Source organism: Sorex araneus, chromosome 2 (assembly GCF_027595985.1).
Source record: "Sorex araneus isolate mSorAra2 chromosome 2, mSorAra2.pri, whole genome shotgun sequence".
Classification (NCBI taxonomy): domain Eukaryota; kingdom Metazoa; phylum Chordata; class Mammalia; order Eulipotyphla; family Soricidae; genus Sorex; species Sorex araneus.
The window spans coordinates 228,036,095-228,055,088 of NC_073303.1; the positions used below are offsets into that span (position 1 = coordinate 228,036,095).

Here is an 18,994-nt window from a genome sequence, read left to right on the forward strand (position 1 = left end):
GTGCTTGAGGGGACCCTGCTCTCTGGCAATGGCGAGCGAGGCGGGGCTCTCACCAGCCACTCTCCCCGCAGGTACAGCACCCTCCCGGGCCGCAGGGCCCTGAAGAACTCGCGCCTGGTGAGCCAGAAGGACGACGTCCACGTGTGCATCCTCTGTCTCAGGGCCATCATGAACTACCAGGTGAGGCCTGCCCCCCACTCCCGTCTGGTGCACAGCCTCCCTCTAGTTAGAGCTGGAAGCTGCTCCCCATGCCCCCAGCCCCCCTCCATTCATCCGATCTCCACTTCCCTGCAGTATGGATTCAACCTGGTCATGTCCCACCCCCACGCCGTCAATGAGATCGCGCTCAGTCTCAACAACAAGAACCCCAGGTCAGTGCCCCCGACCCACTCCTCTGCCCTGGGCTCTGGTGGCCGGCCAGGGGCGCTGTGCGAGTGTCCCTGGTCCACACATCCTGGTGTAGGAGCAAGCCTTCCTTCCCTGCCTTGTTGTTTTTCCTGTTTACTTTTTGGGGTCACACTCAGCAATTGCCGTGGGGCTGGCCCTGGCTGAGTGATGGGTGCGGTCACTCTTGGCAGTACTGGGGGGAATCACGTAGTGCTGGGGTGAGACCTGGGCCTCCCGCATGCCAGGCATGTGCTCCAGCCCTCTGAGCCACTTCTCCAGCCTAATATTTCATTTTTAGTGTATGCCTGTGTTTCGCCAGAGATCAGACCCAGGGCCTCCTGTATGCAAGGATCGTCCCTGCCTTTCCCCCCAGACTGCTCTCACCCCTCAATGAGGCTGTCTCTGTCCTGCAGGGACTCACCGGTCCAGTGGGGAAGGAGCTGTGCAGTGGCCAGAGTGGGAGGCTGAGAGGTTCATCTCTTTTTCATTCCTAGAACCAAAGCCCTTGTCCTGGAGCTCCTGGCAGCCGTGTGCTTGGTGCGGGGAGGTCATGAAATCATTCTCGCCGCCTTTGACAATTTCAAAGAGGTCTGTCGTGTGTGTGTGTGTGTGTGTGTGTGTGTGTGTGTGTGTGTGTGTATGTGTGTGTGTGTATGTGCGTGTGTGTGTCCTTCTTCCTGTATTCTCATGCATCCCAGTGCTGAGCTGAATAACCAGCCCCACTTTTTTCTTTTCTTTTTTTTCTTAAGTGAAGCAAAGTATGTTTAAGACTTTCAGTAAGAGAGTTGGGGCTGGAGCAAGTGGGTAAGACACTTGCCTTGCACGCGGCCAATTTGGGTTCAGTCCCCGGCATCTCATAGGGTCCTGAGCACTGCCAGGAGCAATTCCTGAGTGCAGAGCTAAGAGTAACCCCTGGGAGTGACTCCAAAACAAAAACAGAGAAAAAGAAAAATATAAACAACTTAGAGATGTGTGGAGAAAGAGGAATATGTTCAAAAGAAAACACGAGGGGGCCGGAGTGATAGCACAGCGGGTAGGGCATTCGCCTTGCACGCGGCCGACCGGGGTTCGATCCTCAGCATCCCATATGGTCCCCCAAGCACCGCCAGGAGTAATTCCTGAGTGCAAAGCCAGGAGTAACCCCTGAGCATCGCTGGGTGTGACCCAAAAAGGAAAAAAAAAAAAAAAAAAGAAAACACGAGCTTCTCCAGAAATGGAAAAAGCCTTTGTAAAAGGAAAAAACAAAACAACAAAACAGTGCCAGGATAGAATGCAGGGCCTCACACATGCAAGGCAAGTGCTCTCCCGCTGAGCCACATCTCTCACCCCAACTTTTCTCTAAAAGCATAAAATAGAATTTCCATCTTACTGTGTCCTATGCTAGGAGGCCGCCTGGCTTGCCACCTGAGGGTGCCTGGGTGTTTGGTGGCTGTCACCTGGCCCCCTAGAGAGCTCGGTCAGTGCTGGCCACCCCTGGCAGGCGTCCCCATGGGCCTGAGGTTGTTGGAGGCACAGCAGGGCATGTGGACTTGGAGGAGAGGCTGGCAGGGACCTCCCTGGTTTTTGGATGTGACTGGGGAGGGGACAGTGTGTGCCCACTTGGAATTTCCCTAGCTTCTGGGCTGGACTATGACACCCCCACCTGACTGAACTGAGGGTTCCTCGGCATCTCCCCCAGTGCTGGCCCCACCTCTTCCTCCTCCTTGGACCTCTTCCCTAGCAGCCATTGTTTGAGCCAGGAAATGGCTCTTCCTCCTTGAAGCCAGGAGCTCAGAGGAGTCTGTGGAAGCCCGCGCCTAGCACAGGGCCCTTCCTGCACCCTGGCCTCTCTCCTGTGTCCCCTCAAGGACCTCAGTCCCCCCTGCCTTACTCCTGGCTTATGAGCCTTCCTTTTCCCCTTTCCTTTCAGTAACCTAACTGTAGCAGGTCTTTTATTCAGCTTTATGTGTCAGAATGGAGCCCAGGTTCTCAGACCTGCAAAGCACATGCTTTCTGAGGAGCCCTATCTGTTCCATGATCAATCCGTTTTGTGTTTTCTCCTGGTCCGATCCCATTATCAGAACCCAAGGCCATGCGTGGGCTTTCTTAGCTCTCACAAACTGGGGGGAGCCAAAGCAGCTTGTTTCCAGAGTGTCCAATAGGGCCCGTTGGATAAAGTTGGGATTTATACCAGTTAGGACCAGTCCGGTTGCCATGATGTTCGTGGGGGATGGGTGTAGCCGTTTCACAGAGAAGGTCTGCTTGTTCAGGTCTGCAAGGAGCTGCATCGCTTCGAGAAGCTGATGGAGTATTTCCGGAATGAGGACAGCAACATCGACTTTATGGTGAGCGGCTGGGCCGGGGCCACGCGGACCCCCGAAGGGGCCCGACCACCACTGCAATTTTGAGTCTGGAAAACGGAGGATAATTCCTGCTCTTTGGTTCCTTGTCCATTAACCCACCCCAGAAAGTTTTTAGAAAGTTGTCAGTTTCAAGTTTCATTTCTCCCCTCATTTTTGTGGCCTTACTGTCTTCCGATTTGGATCCTTCCTGAGCTGCTTTTCTTTCTATTTTTGGTGTTTAGATCATACCCAGCAGTCTTCAGTGCTTACTTCTGGCTCTGCGTTCAGGGATCAATCCTGGCAGGGCTCAAAGGAACATAATGGGGTGCCAGGGGTTGAACCTGGACTCAGGCAAGGGCCTTTCCCGCTGTACTGTCTCTCCGCCCCCCTGAGCTGCTTTTTTGCTCTCAGTCTCTTTCTCTAACTTCTCTCCAGCCACAGACACGGCTCTGTATAGGTTACTTCAAGTACCAGCAAAAATACCCATTTAGAGAGCTATACTTTTATTCACATAACTGTCCTATAATTTACTTGTCTTGGTATACCGAGTAATAAGGTCGATGTTTTTTAAGGTAAAATACTGTTGCTCCCTGAAAGACTTGACTTTAAAGTTCGCTCCTTTTGATCCCCCACCCGATGATGACAGGTCTAATCCCATCTCCTCCCTGTCTCCATCTCTTCTCACCCTTCCTACTTCTACACCGCCCCCCCACCGGCCCTTCCCCAGGTGGCCTGCATGCAGTTTATCAACATTGTGGTGCACTCGGTGGAGGACATGAACTTCCGGGTCCACCTGCAGTACGAGTTTACCAAGCTGGGGTTGGAGGAGTTCCTGCAGGTGAGTGGGCTTGGTTCAGACCAAGGAGCAGCTTTGGGCAGACCACGTTCCATTACACAAAGTTTTCTTTCCTACGAGCTTAGTTGTGGTTGTCTCTGAACTGGCTTGGGGTTCAGGTCCTGTTGCAGAGGGGCTCTCCAGTCAGGCAGCTGGAGGGGAAGCGGGGCACTGACAGCTGGACCTGTAGGAACTCCCTGAGTTTCATATTCTAGAAGGTGGTCATGGAGGTGGGGATGAAGGGTTTTCCTCAGGAGATTCATCGTCCCGCGCCTGCTCCCTGTCTCTGCTCTGCCCAGAAGTCCCGGCACACGGAAAGCGAGAAGCTGCAAGTACAGATTCAGGCCTACCTGGACAACGTGTTTGATGTCGGGGGTTTGTTGGAGGATGCTGAGACCAAGAATGTGGCCCTGGAGAAGGTGGAGGAGCTGGAGGAGCATGTGTCCCAAGTAGGTGGTCCTGCTTAGCCACCAGAACCAGTCGGGTGGGGGTGGGGTGGTGAGGATGTGGACAGATGTTGGAAGAATCCTGAGCTGATCCATTGCTTGCAGAGAGAGCCTGGGGAGACCTTCTGACCCCACTGGGTTCTTAAGAGCCTGCTGTGCCTGAGGACTGCCCACAGACGGGCACTGACCCTCACTTCTGCCACAGCCTGGGAAGCCGCCTCAGGAGTGCAGGAATGGCCATTTGCCTTGGTTCTGACTGCTGGGCTCTCAGGACTGGGTCCCCAGGAGCAGCGTGGGGAGGCCCCAGGGCTCCATTGCTGTGGGGCCCATGGTGCTTCAGTCAGGCTTGGTTCTCACTGGGATTCAGACTGTGCTGAGTGCCCAGGCTTGAGGGTCAATCCAGAACCTTCCTCCTGTAGCTCACAGAGAAGCTTCTGGATCTAGAGAATGAGAATATGATGCGGGTGGCGGAACTGGAGAAACAGCTGTTGCAGCGGGAGAAGGAACTGGAGAGCATCAAGGTACATTAGTCTGGGAGGGGAGGACCTGGCGAGTCCAGGGGCCGGAGTCCAGGGACTTTGTTTTTCTCCCTAAGCTTTGTCCCCTGAAAGAGCACTTGTGAGGGTGTGCTGATGATTTCACCCCATGTTTTAACTGGAGAAGGAAGATGAAGCCAGAGTGAACTGTGAACATGCAGGAGGTGGGGTGGGTATTGCACCTGCAGAAGTCCAGGCTGTCTGCCTCTCCATGGCCTTCCCGTCTCCGGCTCTTGCTGGCAGGTTTCTGGGCTGTCACTTGAGAAACGTACCTGGTATGCTGAATGGAGAGTACAAGGCCACCTTCCATTTTAGTGTCTTCTCTGTCCCCTCATCTAACTTTGTGTTAGTTATAAAATCATGTCCCAGCCTACCTTTTCCCCAAAGAAACACAGCATCACTGTTCTGCGAAGCACAGTGTTTGACTACGCAGATGGCCAAGAGTCTGGAGCACTGTGTGGGGAGTTACAGCAGGGTCGGCTCCGAGGGGGCCTCTCAAATGAAGTGAGAGCTGCAGAGCAGCAGAGGTGCCAGTGACGGGGAGAACAGCAAAGCCCCGCCTCCCCTGGGCCTCGCGTGACCAGCTGACTGACTGAGGGGCTGGGGTGGGAGGGGGTGTGGGGCCCTCGGTGCTCACTGAGGTGTACTGTCTGGGTTTGCGGGGGGGGGGCATGTTTTTGATTGGGGGCCATACTTGACAGTGCTCAGAGCTTACTCTTGGCTCTGCCCTCAGGAATCAGGGGTGCTGGGCATCCAACTTAGGTTGACCACATGCGGGGACAGTGCCTTTCCGCTGCACGGGAAGTCTGTAGGCCCATCCTGGCAGGCTGATTTTTCTGCCCACAACTTAGTTCTTTTGTATTCTCGCTTCCCTTGATCCCTGCCCGGGTTTCTACCACCCTCTGCTTCTGAGCACCTTCCTGAAACTGTAGGACCCAGGGGGCAGCTCCTACCCATCCTTTCACCATTTCCTTAACGGTGCTGCCTGCCCCGTAGGAGACTTATGAGAACACGAGCCACCAGGTCCACACCCTGCGGCGGCTCATCAAGGAGAAGGAGGAGGCCTTCCAGCGCCGCTGCCACCTGGAGCCCGGTGCGCGGAGCCTGGAGGCAGCAGGCAGTGAGGCCCTGGCCCGAGTGGGCCCTGCGGAGCAGAGTGGGGGCCTTCCACCTGCCGAACTGGACCCCCTGGCTCCTGCCCCGCCTCCCGAGGAGGCCCTACCTCTGCCTCCGCCGCCAGCACCTCCCTTGCCCCCTCCACCACCCCCACTGCCAGGTAAGCAGGACCCAGGGAGATGGGAGGGGCAGGCAGACCAAAACCCCAGTCGGCACCAGAGACGCCGGGAGACGGCAGGAAGGGAGACGGCCAAGCGAGGGCTCCTAGGGAAGGGCTGTCTAGGGACAGTCCTGAGCAGAGCCAGAGCAGGGGAGTCAGACTAGCCAGGTAGGGAAGGCCCGGGTTGGGAGCAGCAGAAACAGGGCTTCCTGCCAGCTCCTTCCCTGAGGGTCTGTCAGGGTGAGTGGCGTGGCGGGCAGAGTGGCCTGAGGAATCTCTGGCTATTTCTTCTTCCTCCAGACAAGTGTCCTCCAGCCCCTCCGCTCCCTGGCGCGGCACCCTCTGTGGTACTGACGGTAGGCCTGTCAGGTAAGTGAGTGCCCAAGAGCTGGGCGGGGCTGGCAGCAGCAGGGAGTGTGTCCTTGGTCATTACGTCATGGGTCCTTTCTTCAAACTAGCCATTCGCATCAAGAAGCCTATCAAGACCAAGTTCCGGCTGCCTGTCTTCAACTGGACAGCGCTGAAACCCAACCAGATCAGTGGCACTGTCTTCAGCGAACTCGATGATGAAAGGGTCCTGGAGGTAGCAAGGCTCGGGAGTCAGAGGGCTGGGGTTGGGGGCACCCTCGTGACTCTTTTAGTAAATCTCCCAACCTTGGGAAACTGGGGCTGAGCCCACACAGCCAGAGGTCCTTTGGTCATGTGAGGCCACAACGGTTTCCCTTCCCATCACTTCTGCCAGGACCTGGACCTGGATAAGTTTGAAGAACTGTTCAAGACAAAAGCTCAGGGCCCTGCACTTGACCTCATCTGTTCCAAGAACAAGACAGCTCAAAAGGCTGCCAGCAAGGTTACCCTGTTGGAAGCCAATCGTGCCAAGAATCTGGCAATCACCCTGCGCAAGGCTGGCCGCTCAGCTGAGGAGATCTGCAGGGCCATCCACACGTGAGCAGTCCCTGTCCTGGCCCTAGTTCCCAGCTGGCCGGCATTCCAGCTCTCTGCCTAGGGACCCGGCCTCCCTGGCCTCTGACGGAGCTGCCTGATATCCCTCAGTCATCCACTGGTTTGGCCAGAGAACACTGTCCATGATGTATGCCGGGGTGTGTGAGGGGCTGAGCCAGCACCTTCACTCAGTGAGCCCCCAGAAGTTAAGTAACCCAGGGTGCTAGTCACCGAGGAGGCCACCTAGCTGAGGCTAATGATCAGAGAAGGGTTCCCAGAGGAGGTGATAACTTACCCCCAACTTGTTGCATGACACTGACTGTGGCCTTAGTCATGGGGGATGGGGCAGGGAGACAAGGTGGGGCACAGTAGTCCTGAGCTTCACTCATGTTAAGATTTCTGAGGAGCAGAATAGAATGTCTAGAAGATTGAGAGGCCTTTCGGCAAGATGCGAATTGTACCTCTTGGGCGGTCACTGAAAGATGAAGCGCTGGCTTCTTGCTCCATGTCGCTCACTGCTCCCACCTCAGTCTTTTCAGAAGTTAGAGAATAAAAGGGGTACCTGGCAACATGGGCACATTTGAAACCTGAAGTGGACACTGGTGAAGGGATTGGTGAAACTCAGTCATGAATAACTTTGTAAATCAGTTTAAAAAAACCAACCCTGAAGTGGTCATTCTGTCCTTTGAAGGTTTGACCTACAGACGCTGCCTGTGGATTTCGTGGAGTGCCTGATGCGCTTCCTGCCGACAGAGGCTGAGGTGAAGCTGCTGCGGCAGTACGAGCGGGAGCGGCAGCCCCTGGAGGAGCTGGCGGCCGAGGACCGGTTCATGCTTCTCTTCAGCAAGGTGGAACGGCTGACCCAGAGGATGGCGGGCATGGCTTTCCTGGGTAACTTCCAGGACAACCTGCAGATGCTCACTCCGGTACGACTCCAACCAGTTCTGAGCAACTTCCCACAGCCAAGCTCATCTTCTGGCCCGCCAGCCCGCCCTGCCCCTTTCTGATTCAGCCCCTTGCCAGGGTTTATCCACTCTTCATCTTACTTTCCAGCAACTCAATGCCATCATCGCAGCCTCTGCCTCAGTCAAGTCCTCACAGAAACTGAAGCAGATGTTGGAGGTGAGGAGAGGCTGGGAATGAGAGGTTGGGAGAAGCCCAGGGCTGTCCATGGTGAAGGAGCCATGGTTTCACCTCTCTACTGCGTCTCTTGCCCAGATCATACTTGCACTGGGGAACTACATGAATAGCAGCAAGCGGGGAGCGGTGTATGGCTTTAAGCTCCAGAGCCTGGACCTGGTGAGACGGTGGGCTACCAATTAGGCTGAGGGGGCAGCAGTGGTAGAATCGGGTCTTGAGCCCTCACATTGCCCCTGTCCTGCTCTCCCAGCTGCTGGACACCAAGTCCACTGACAGGAAGATGACCTTGCTACATTTCATCGCCTTGACAGTGAAGGAGAAATACCCAGAGCTGGCCAACTTCTGGCATGAACTGCACTTTGTGGAGAAGGCTGCGGCAGGTGAGAGGAGCCGGCCCTTGCGCCAGCCAGGACAATCCCAGGAAGCTGTGCTGGGAGTGGAACACTCGGGCCCTTTGTTACTACTGTGTTGTCTTTCTGACCACTTCAAAGCTTTCCGCTGGGCTCTGAGCAGGGGCCACCTAGAGGAGCCTTCCTGCGGGCACCAGAGGAATGCCACAGTGGCTCTTGACTCCTGTCTTCTCAGTTGGCCCCAGGACGTTACTCCAAGGTGTTTGGGAAATGCTTAGGAAAAAACACAAAACAGAAAGCAATGCCCCCCACCCCAAGGCTTAAGGCAGGAGTCAGAATAAAAGAACTTTGTTGCTTGTTATTTTGCATATGGGAGACCCCCATCTCAGCCCTAGTTGGACCCTGTGGACCCCCAAGCATCAAGCCAGGAGTAGCCCCTGAGCATCTCTGGGTGTGGCTCAAAAACAAACAAAAAAGGTAGTAAGGTAGTTGTTAGGCTGCCCCAGTTTCGGGCAGGCCCCAGGCAGCCTGTTTTGAAGACTGGTCTCTCTGGCTTGTCGTCCTCTGCTACCTTGCTATTTGGGGGGCATGTGCTCACAGCCCCATTTCTTTTCTTTGCCTCTGGGAGAGCCCAACTAGCTTGGTGTGCTTCTCTGCACACAGGAAATTGGGGCAGGAGGACCCAAGGATACTCATGCAGAGAGGGAGGGCCAGAATTTCCTGCACCCCTGGGTGGGCCTCAGCCAGAGCTCTGATGACCACAGTGTCCCTGGAGAACGTGCTGCTGGACGTTAAGGAGCTGGGCCGGGGCATGGAGCTGATTCGACGTGAGTGCAGCATACACGACCACAGTGTCCTGCGGAGCTTCCTCGGCACCAATGAAGGCAAACTGGACAAGCTGCAGCGTGATGCCAAGACAGCTGAGGCGAGCACAGAGGGCGGGGGCGGGTGGAGAACAGCACCGGGATGCTGTGTCCCATGAGATTACATTCCTGATCTTGGGTCAAAGAACTTTTCCCAAGTGGCTGGCTACTGGTATTGAGGGCGAGGGTAGGGGGACTGGCCTGCTCCTTCCTCGTCAGACTGACCCCCTCTAACACCCCTCTTCAGGAGGCCTACAATGCTGTTGTTCGCTACTTTGGTGAGAGTCCCAAGACCACACCTCCTTCTGTGTTCTTCCCAGTCTTTGTCCGGTTCATTCGTTCTTACAAGGTAAGTGGAAGAGAGACTTTAAAAAAGCATTTGGCAAAGAGAAAACTAGTAGTACAAGAAAAGGCTGGGCTTCAAGTCTGGGCTTTTCCATCTCCTGTGAGTCCTAGGAGGCAGGGATGGGAGCTGGCCACAGGCCTCTTAGCTGTGAACTGGTGGGCAGGGTGGGGGCCCAGGCCCTTCCTGTAATTGTTTGGAGCAGGAAGTGCCCCTCCAGAGGGTGGCCACCTGGGGTTAGCAGTCCCACTGCCACCCACTCTCCACCCTGTGTCAGCCCCTCCCCTCACAGCCTGTATGAACCTCACACTCGCCCTACCTTCTATGGCTCTAGGAAGCGGAGCAGGAGAATGAAGCGCGCAAGAAACAAGAGGAGGTCATGCGGGAGAAGCAGCTGGCGCAGGAAGCCAAGAAACTGGATGCCAAGGTGGGTGGGACCAAAAGCAGGGCCTGGACAGCAGGGCAAAGGATCAAGAGGGGTGGCGCAGAGAGCTAGAAGTTGGGCGCCTGGAGCCCACTGATGGTCTGAGGCTGGAGTCAGGGGACAGTGACAGGGCTGGGCTTCTGTGCAGTCCAGGTTGTTCCCACACTGCATCCTGGGACTGAGCCCTCCTTACTCCCTTTCCTCTGCCAATGCTTGCCTCTAGTCTCCGTCCCAGCGGAACAAGTGGCAGCAGCAGGAACTGATTGCAGAGTTGAGGCGGCGCCAAGCCAAGGAGCACCGGCCTGTTTACGAAGGGAAAGATGGTACCATTGAGGACATTATCACAGGTACGGCTCTTTCCCCGCACTGGGCTCATTCCAAACCCCAACAGTACTCCCCTTGGGGCCTTACCACTGTCTCTCTCCTGGGCCACAGTGCTGAAGAGTGTCCCTTTCACGGCCCGCACTGCCAAGCGGGGCTCGCGCTTCTTCTGTGATGCAGCCCATCATGATGAGTCAAACTGTTAGCCTTTGGACAGGTACTGGGCAACACAGCTCCTCTGCATGCCCACTTCCCAGGATTCCTCAGGGCGCAAACCTCTCCTCCCCTGCATGACTTGGAAGCAGCCCCGGGACCACATACTTCTCTCCTTGCATGGCCTACACTTGGAGAAGTGTGACATACCCTCTGCATGTGCCCTTAAGGAAGTGGTTTGTGTCCTACTAATGCTGTCCTGGCTTCTACTAAGACCCAGTGGGGAGTTGCCAGAGCCAGGGCAAGAGCTGTGCCTGGGCAGGCAGGCCACCTGAGGCTGAGGCTCTGTTGCGGGGCCGGTGTCCTCTGTCCCCGGGTCCTTCTGCATTCCTTTTGCCTAGAGCTATCAGATGTCCCTGGCCCACCTCTTCCCAGCTTGTGGCCCTTACTGAGCCTGCATTTTTCTGGCTACTCTCCACTGGCTCCAAATCTGAAAATGCAAAGCCCAGCCCCCTGCCCATGCTCCTGCCTCTCCCTGGCCCTGCCTGTGGGACTGCTCCATGAAGGTGCCGTTTCTGCAGGAGGGGTTCTTACCTCAGCTGTTTTGTCATCATGCTGCAGCTTGTCCACTTTGCCTTCATTAGTGCCGAGGAAGTTCCAAAGGACACTGTGGTCGTGTATGCTGCACTCTTGTGTATGTGCCACCCTCTCTGGCCTCCCACGTCTTCTCAACCTTTTCCCCACAGGTCTGCATCACCAGCCCATTGTTGTTCGCCACCAAGCCAGGAGTGCTGCCCCGTCCAGTGCCCTCCCTCGGGCTCCAGGCCCCCACTGAGACCCTCTTGGTGGCAGAGGCACTTCAGCTCTGAGTCCTGCAAGCCCCAGCATCGGCCCAGGCCCCACGCAGAGATGCTGCTCTTGACCGTGTGCAGCCCACTGCGGGCACTGGGTCTTCCAGGGCCCGGCACTTCCCCGTGCCTCCAGTACTGCACTTTGCCCTAAATCTTCAACTTCATTCCCTGCAGGGCCCCTCAGCTGGAGAAAACCAGCTCCAGCACTAACGTAAATGGGCATCAAAGACCCTTGTCTCTTGAGCCAGAGGGATGAAAGGAAAAGGCAACCTTTTTCCCCCTTCTTGCTTACAGGCCCATGGTTGGCTGTCGTTTGGAAGTGTCCTTCTTAGGAAGCCCTTGCCAGGGTCGGATCAGATCCTCTTACCAGGAGCAAAGCTCCCCCTGCCTAGATGTGTCCAGTGAGGAGGATATAGGGGTGCCACCATGACTACCCCTATCCCTTGGCATTGTTCACGCTAGGTCATCCTTGCTGAATTGAGCAAGGGGTACAACCTTCTCTGTACAACCCTCACGCTAGCTAGAGAAGGGATGTGATCGTAGCAACTCACCACCTTGTCTCAGCTAGGTATTTTTTGGGGCAGAGGGCAGGGGATGTGATGGTCATATCTCAGGGGGCCATATGGGATGCCAGGGATGGAACCCAGGTCAGTCATGTGCAGAGTAAACACCCTACCTGTGTACTATCACTCCGGCCCCCTGGGTCTGTTCCTTTTTGTACATGTACCACTTCCTTCTCTTTGTACAGATACCCAGACCTCCCCTTTTAACAAAGGCTTAAAGCACCAAGCCTGACTCTGTCTCCTCCTTATGATCGTGGGAAAACTAGGGGAACTGAGCCACGGGATGAAAAGGAGCCTGAGCAGAATTGTTCGCTGCCTGGGAGGGGAGCTCAGAGGCTTGGGCTGGGGAACCAGAGTGGGTGGGCTCCAGCCACACAAAAGGAGGCAGCCTGATGCAATACACTAGTGCCCTCTGCTGGCCAGTGTGCAGCATCCATCCCAGCCCACCTCAGGATCCTCTGGAGAATACAAAAGAGCCACCAGCCATGTTATAAATATTGTTATTTAAAAAACAAAACCAAAACCAAACACACATATATTGGATCCTGGGGCTGAAGGAAGAAATGGTAGAACCCCAGGGTCCGGGCAGGCAGGAGCAGGCACTGATGCTAGAGGGTAACCCTACCCTCCACCCAGGCTGTGTCCACCAGCCAGTCACACTTCCCCTGGAGGCCCCTTCTCATATTTTTATCTACTGGTACCACCCACCCCATATGGCATCTGCCACCAATTTCTGTGCTGAGGGCAAGGACTGCACTAATTGTCCGGGAAGTCAGGGACCCTTGAACACCAAGAGCCACCTCAAGGTCTGGCTGGCAATGGTGTGAGAGGGTGGGATTACTTGAGGAAAAGTGGGCCCAGAGCAGACCAAGGAAGGTGTCTGAGGCAGATGGTGAGGGTGACCTAGGAGCCACAGCCTCACAGACCCAAGGCAAGTGGCTCATCGGGTCACTGATGGTCATCCAGCTGCTGCAGGAGTGTCCGCCGCCGCCTTTCCAGCTCGCCCTCGCTCAGCTCGCTCTCTGATGTGTCCCAGCCCGTCTGGTGAAGCAAAGGCACAGTTCACCCAAAGCCTCCCCCAGGGGCCTCAGTCTGGACTGTGCTGAGTGGGCCGGGGCTGGCGCCCACCTCTCACCTTCTCCTTCTTGATTCCAAAGCCTGGGGAGCGGTTAAGGAGCTCTGTCCGCTGGAGCTCGCTGTCCTTGTCCTGTTCTGGCTCTTTCTCATCACTCTCCTTGCCGGCTTTCTCCTCGGGGTCTGTCTCGCTCTCAGGGCTGTTCTGTAAGAGCGCAGAGCCCGCTGCCTCAGTTCCATCCGCCAGGAGGCGGGTGGAAGAACTTTCACCAAATAGCAGGGCCTTGGGTAGAAGTTCCTTCTCTACGCACCGACTTGTGTCTTCTCTTCTTAGTTTTCTTTTTTGGTTTCTTGGCTTTCCGAAGGCCGTGATCTGGATATAGAAAAATCCCACTTAGTTCTAAGAAAGAAGGTAGGGTTCAGCCTTTTCCCTGCCTTCAGCCATCTGTTCATTCTTTGGGTAGCTGCCTGCCTGTGAGGGGCAGCCCACCCAATCCATTCTGCTAGCCTCAAGGAAGCAGATTTGCCAATGCCTCCCTCGAACTGAACTGACATTCCCAGCAATTACTTACCTGATCCGAGAATACGGGAGGATGGGGAGCCCCGTACTCCAATGGCAGCGCCCCCACTTTCAACTGAATCAAGTGAGGAAGAGGGGTCAGAGCCTGATTCTGAGGGGTTCTGCCTTCTCCGCTTGGGAGGCCGGAGAGATGGTGGGGGCAGCTCCTCCTCTGACTCAGAGCCCTAGGTAAATCAGCAGAGACGTGTCATCACCACAGAGGTTCTGTGGCTTTGTGAAATCCTCAAGTTTCAAAATTAGGGACATAGAGCCACAATCCTCAAATCTCTACGGGAGGTGATACAGGAGAAAAGTAAACAGTTCCTCCTTCCCAAGGCAATCCAACCTCTTCCCAACTCACTGAGGGCGAGTGGGAACGCTTGCGATGGTGCTTCTTGCCCTTTCTGTTATGCTTGCGGCCTTTGGTGTGGAGGTGCTGGCATTCAGTCTGGTAGAAGCAGAAGCGGGGATGAGAAGACAGCAGACTTAGCAGGACCCTGCTGCTATAAATCTGCTTTTGCCCATCTCTCTGGATACTGTCTTAGGGCTATCCCACAGCACCCTAAAGTCCTCCCTTCCTTTGTTGAGGCAATGGAGTGCCCAAGGGTGGGGGGCGGGAGCGTGTCGTGTCACTGAGGTCTCTGCTGAGCTGGTCTAACGTGCCTGGGGCAGATCCAGAGGAGCTGAAGCTCTGCCTTACCTCTAGTACCTGCAGGAACTCCCTGAAGAGCCGGATCCGCTCCGACTCCAGGGTGATCTGCTCAAAGGCTGAGTCGCACACAAAGCGCTCACGGACCTTTAACGAGGAGAGCACTGCTGATCAGACCAACCCCGGCATGGCATGGACACTGCCATGAGCACAGGGCAGGGCTGGGGCAGAGGAAGGAAGGGAGCCGGAGTGGCCCAGAGCTATGCTCTGACTGGAGCGGGCCCCCAGGGATGGCGAAGCACCGCTGTCCTCAGGATTGAGGGGGTGCTGGTTGGTGCACTGGGCTGCAGTCCTGACCTCTTCCCAGGCAGTGCCCAGCTCCAGAGCAGGCACGGCCTGTCTCAGCATGCTTCGAAAGGCAGCTTCCCTGCGCCGCATCCTCCGTGCCTCCTCCTTCTCCCGCTCTCTCTCCCGTGCTTCTGCTTTCTCCAGCAGCTGGAGGCAGAAAGGAGAACAGGGTCACCCCGCAGGGAACATACCCATGTCCCAGTAGTGCATTCCTTAGGAGGTAGAAAGTCAGGATCTGGCCTGTCACTCCCCAGATACGGTAAGTCACATGGGTGGGACAAGGAGGAGTGATACAAGACATAGGAAGAGTTTGAGATATAGGGCGTAAGACACAAGACAGGAGTTTGAGATATAGGACAGACGTAAGACACAAGACAGGGAAGAGGTGCTCAGCGCTGCCCCTCACACTATTAAAGGTCAGCTTGATGTTGCCTGCGTCCAGCGCAGCAGCCCTCTTGTCAAAGCTTATGACGTGAGCGAAGTCCTCAAAGGCTGTGTTCACTTCCACGCAGAAGCCCCGGTCCTGTGGGCACAGCAGCACATTTAGTAGGGGGTACCACCAGCCTGAGGCACAAAGCTGACCTCCAGGGCAGGCTGAAGGCTCAGACTCCAGGATGTGCAATAAGCCCCAATAAGCCCCACTATACCCACAAGAAATATGCAAGACTGGCTCACACTTAAGAAACCATGTCCCCAGGGCTGGAGCAATAGTACAGCGAGTAGGGCATTTGCCGTGCACACAGATGACCCAAGTTTGATTCCCAGCATCCCATATGGTTCCCCGAGCACCACCAGGAATAATTGAGTGCAAAGCCAGGAGTAACCTCTGTGCATCACCGGTTGTGAACCCCTCTCCCCCCCAAAAAAAGGAAAGAAACCATGTCCTTGGTATCTGAGGAGTAAGCCCTTGGGCAAACCACTTGGTTCGACTGTCACAGGGAGCTAGGGGTGGGAAGCATGGTGTGTTTGTCTCCCGGTCTGCAAACTGATACTGAGTTTCTCAGAATGAGCTCTTTGTTCCTTTGGTTTCAAGCTCCACCGGCTGCTGCTAGTAACCTCCATGCAGTCCCCACTGACACTTGTATGCCGGCCTCCACTACCGGCAAGTGTGTGCCAGGAACTACACTCAAAGCCTCACATACAGCTCATTGAATCCTCGGATATCTAAACTGAAGCACAGGTCCTAGGCCCCTAGTTTTATGTGGAAGAAGCCAGAGCACTTGCCCTGTTCCTGTCCATGGTCGCATTCCTGACATGCAGCTAAGGAAGGTCATTCCTGGTACCTCGAAACCCAAAGGCCATGCTCTTAAACACAACCATGGATCACTTTCTCTACCAGCTACACAGAAGCATCAGCAGGCGTCTCCCAAATGACATCAGAGACATCACATTTCAAAAGCATAATAGGGCAAGCTCACGCTGCTCATATATGCCTCACAATATCTCAATGCAGCAGCTTATCAAAGCATCTCCCCAGGCTTCAAGATGACACAACAGTACAAGGAGCTACTAGTATTTGAAACTTGGCTAAGTCAGCTAGCACAGGCCCAGATTCCTGCCTCTCCCACAGCTTTCCTTCATAGAAACATGTTACAAATACATCCTCAAGGGGCTGGAGCGATAGCACTGCAGGTAGGGCGTTTGCCTTGCACGCGGCTGACCCCGGTTCTAATCCCAGCATCCCATATGGTCCCCTGAGCACCGCCAGGGGTAATTCCTGAGTGAAGAGCCAGGAGTAACCCCTGTGCATTGCCGGGTGTGACCCAAAAACCAAAAAAAACAAATACATCCTCAAACCATGTCCTACCCCCTTATCAGTTGTCTCGGAGAACAGGAAACTTCAACTCGGCTTACTGAAAATTGCAGTGTGGCTTGCACATCTCAGCCCTTAACCTGGACCATCCTTTCCACACTGGCACCTGCCTCCTGTAGCTAACCACTTACATTTTTCTGTTTCAAACTCTCAAATACAACACAAAGGATAGGAATAATCTGTAAATTTACTGTTAGTAATCTACAACTAGTAATCTACAGTGGGTATCAGTTTGGGACACATCAGCAGTGATCAGGGCTAACTCCTATTCTGTGCTCAGGGATCACCACCGGCAGAACAAAGCCCTAATATTAAGTATAAGGGACTGAACCAGAGTGAGCTGCATGCAAAGCAAGCACCTTAACCCCTGAACTCTCAGGCCCCACAAATAGTGTTTAATTCTCAAAACTCGACACACAAATTACCCCCATTTTATAAATGAGGAAGTAAGGCAGAAACACACGCCCTGCCAAGGTCCCAACCAATCACTAATTAGGCACAGAGCGACTATAAAGCCTGTGCTAAAACTCAGTCTGCCCTCTATAGACATTTCTCCCAAAGGGCATGCACATCCTAACTGCTGTCTTGGAAGCCACTTCTGGACTCATCTCTGCTCTCAGCTCCAACGCTCCTCCCGCTAAGGATCCCCACTTGGACCTCTGACCTCTTTCACCATCTCCCTTGCATTTGTTTGTGCCTGAGATTGGTACTGTCTTTTCTCACTACGCAACCCACACTTGTTGCCAGCAATTTCATCATTCACCTTCCTCCTAATTTTCAGGTCCTTACTAGACTAGGTATTTCAGACACTTCAAATTCAGCATTTCCCAGAAGTGCCCACTGGCCTATGCCCAAAGATCTACCAGGCAAGGTCTTTCATCTTCTTCCAATCCAGGGCCACTGGCATTTTGTTGGGATGAAAGATAACATTGGCAGGGCCCCTGGTGAGTGGCATAGGGCTCCAGGGTTCATCTGCTCTCCACAGGGAGAGGGACAAAGACTGTCTAAAAGCTGCTCTCAGGTGTGGACACAGGGACTCTCTAAGGAGAGGGCTCCTACTCACTATCAGCAAGACCAGCCACTCTGTAACCATAAGCACCCAATGAAACATAGCTATATATTAAAGGGATTAGACCTTTTGGCCAGTATGATTATCCTACAGGAGATTTGGGGCCGGAGTGATAGCATGACCAAGAGGGCACTTGCTTTGCACATGGCCAACCCGGGTTGGATCCCTGGATCCCATGTGGTCCCCTGAGCACAGCCAGGAGTAATTCCTGAGCACAGTGTCAGAAGTAACCCTGAGCATTGCCAGGTGTGACCCAAATGCCAAATAAAAATTTTGGGCCGCAGGAATAGTACAGCGGGTAGGGTGTTTGCCTTGCATGCCACCCACCAGGGTTCGATCCTCAGCATTCCATATAGTCCCCTAGCATAGCCAGGAGTAATTCTTGAGTGCGGAGCCAGAAGTAAACCCTGGAGCATTTGCAGGTGTGACCCCCAAAAAAAATAACAGAAGATTTGCATTTTCTTCCTTGCCCCAGGTTACTGTTGAGAATAATTCCTCAAATGGAATGTTGCCATCTTCAATTTACCCTTTCCCTCTATTTCACTACCAAAAAGAAAAATCTGGGCCAAATTGGTAGTACAGTGGTTAGGATGCTTGCCTTGCATGTGCCAACCTGGTTCAATCCCCGGCTCCGCATACAGTTCCCCAAGCCCACAGATGTGATCTCTGCAGAGCCAGGAGTAAGCCCTGAACACCACTGGGTGTGATTCAAAAACCAGAAAAATAGAAAAAATATCTGGCAATTCTGAGTTTTTCCTACTATTTTTAAAATTTCCATTTTTAAACAGAAATGTTTTTTCAATAAAAAAATCTTTGTAAAATAGGTCTGGAGAAATAGTATGGCGGATAGGTTTCTGCCTTGTCATGTACCCAACCTAGGTTGGTCTCTGGCATTCCATGCGGTCCCCAAGCATCTCTGGGAATAATTCCTGGGTGCAGAAGCATCACTGGGTGTGACCCCACAAACAAAAAATTGAAACAAAAAATCCTTGTAAAGTGTCCAGGGAAGATCGCACAGGGTCAGAGTCACACAATCTAAGTCCACCCCAGTTCCACCCCCAGCACTACAGAATCTCCCTGAGCACTACCAGGTATAGCCCTAGAGGCCCCTGTGCTCCTATGGGGTGACCCTGGTAGTCCTCAGCACCACAGAGCCCAGAGGTGACTATATCTTCGGGCTTTATCATTAAACAACCAATCTGGTTGCCTGAACAACCAGGAATAGTGACTGGGCTCTCTAAGCACTATTTGGGAGCCTCCTTGCCCTCCCCACAAAAGTTCTTTTTAGGATCTAATGTACAAGAGTTGAAACCGGAGGAAGAAGGGGTCAGAGAGAGTATAACGGATAGCGTTCAACCCCCAGTACTGCATATGTTTCCTGAGCATCACCAGAAATAAACCCTAAGCACAGCTGGATGTGGCCCAAAATAAAAACAGAAAATAAGGAAGGAGAATAAGTCATTCTTGCCTCAATCCCTATGTTAGTCCCAGGCACCTGGGAGGAAACCAAAGGAGTCAAAGAAGCCCAGCTGAGGTACTCTATACCCTCTTCTCACCCGCCGTCCCAGTCACCCTGAGCTCTGTCCCTACCTAGATAAATGCCACGGCCTCTCGCTAGGTCTCCCCACTCACAACTTCGCCTCAAGTACAGTGCTGCTCACTGACAGCCCCACAGCCCAGGGTGAGTATCAGACAAGGATGGTCTGAATTACCTCGCACTACCACTTCCCA

At 54.2% G+C, this 18,994-nt stretch overlaps 2 protein-coding genes across 13 annotated transcripts in view; one reads left to right on the top strand and one right to left on the bottom strand.

Moving 5' to 3' along the window:
• The window catches only part of FMNL3 (formin like 3), a 62,928-nt gene extending 50,803 nt beyond the window's left edge, over positions 1–12,125 (top strand). For 4 of the 8 annotated variants that reach the window (XM_004601445.2, XM_055125767.1, XM_055125769.1 and 1 more), the window contains 21 exons: positions 72–180; positions 295–371; positions 882–975; positions 2,637–2,711; positions 3,436–3,546; positions 3,843–3,992; positions 4,409–4,510; positions 5,522–5,801; positions 6,102–6,170; positions 6,260–6,384; positions 6,544–6,746; positions 7,435–7,669; positions 7,797–7,865; positions 7,962–8,042; positions 8,134–8,263; positions 8,998–9,158; positions 9,344–9,445; positions 9,774–9,866; positions 10,087–10,210; positions 10,299–10,401; positions 11,084–12,125. In XM_004601445.2, the coding sequence (XP_004601502.1) occupies positions 72–180; positions 295–371; positions 882–975; positions 2,637–2,711; positions 3,436–3,546; positions 3,843–3,992; positions 4,409–4,510; positions 5,522–5,801; positions 6,102–6,170; positions 6,260–6,384; positions 6,544–6,746; positions 7,435–7,669; positions 7,797–7,865; positions 7,962–8,042; positions 8,134–8,263; positions 8,998–9,158; positions 9,344–9,445; positions 9,774–9,866; positions 10,087–10,210; positions 10,299–10,390 (2,482 nt within the window). In that variant the 3' untranslated portion in view covers positions 10,391–10,401; positions 11,084–12,125. Of the gene's footprint in view, positions 1–71; positions 181–294; positions 372–881; positions 976–2,636; positions 2,712–3,435; positions 3,547–3,842; positions 3,993–4,408; positions 4,511–5,521; positions 5,802–6,101; positions 6,171–6,259; positions 6,385–6,543; positions 6,747–7,434; positions 7,670–7,796; positions 7,866–7,961; positions 8,043–8,133; positions 8,264–8,896; positions 9,159–9,343; positions 9,446–9,773; positions 9,867–10,086; positions 10,211–10,298; positions 10,402–11,083 lie in introns of those variants that run through there. The other 4 variants (XM_004601446.2, XM_004601447.3, XM_055125766.1 and 1 more) reach the window with 3 other exon arrangements.
• A 110-nt stretch (positions 12,126–12,235) lies between these two features.
• PRPF40B (pre-mRNA processing factor 40 homolog B) overlaps positions 12,236–18,994 on the bottom strand; it is a 66,152-nt gene continuing 59,393 nt past the window's right edge. For all 5 annotated transcript variants that reach the window (XM_055125773.1, XM_055125772.1, XM_055125774.1 and 2 more), the window contains 8 exons: positions 14,788–14,904; positions 14,391–14,528; positions 14,085–14,180; positions 13,746–13,832; positions 13,398–13,569; positions 13,137–13,198; positions 12,887–13,030; positions 12,236–12,792 (listed from right to left, as the gene is read on the bottom strand). In XM_055125773.1, coding sequence (XP_054981748.1) covers positions 12,700–12,792; positions 12,887–13,030; positions 13,137–13,198; positions 13,398–13,569; positions 13,746–13,832; positions 14,085–14,180; positions 14,391–14,528; positions 14,788–14,904 — 909 coding nt within the window. In that variant the 3' untranslated portion in view covers positions 12,236–12,699. The remainder of the gene's footprint in view (positions 12,793–12,886; positions 13,031–13,136; positions 13,199–13,397; positions 13,570–13,745; positions 13,833–14,084; positions 14,181–14,390; positions 14,529–14,787; positions 14,905–18,994) is intronic.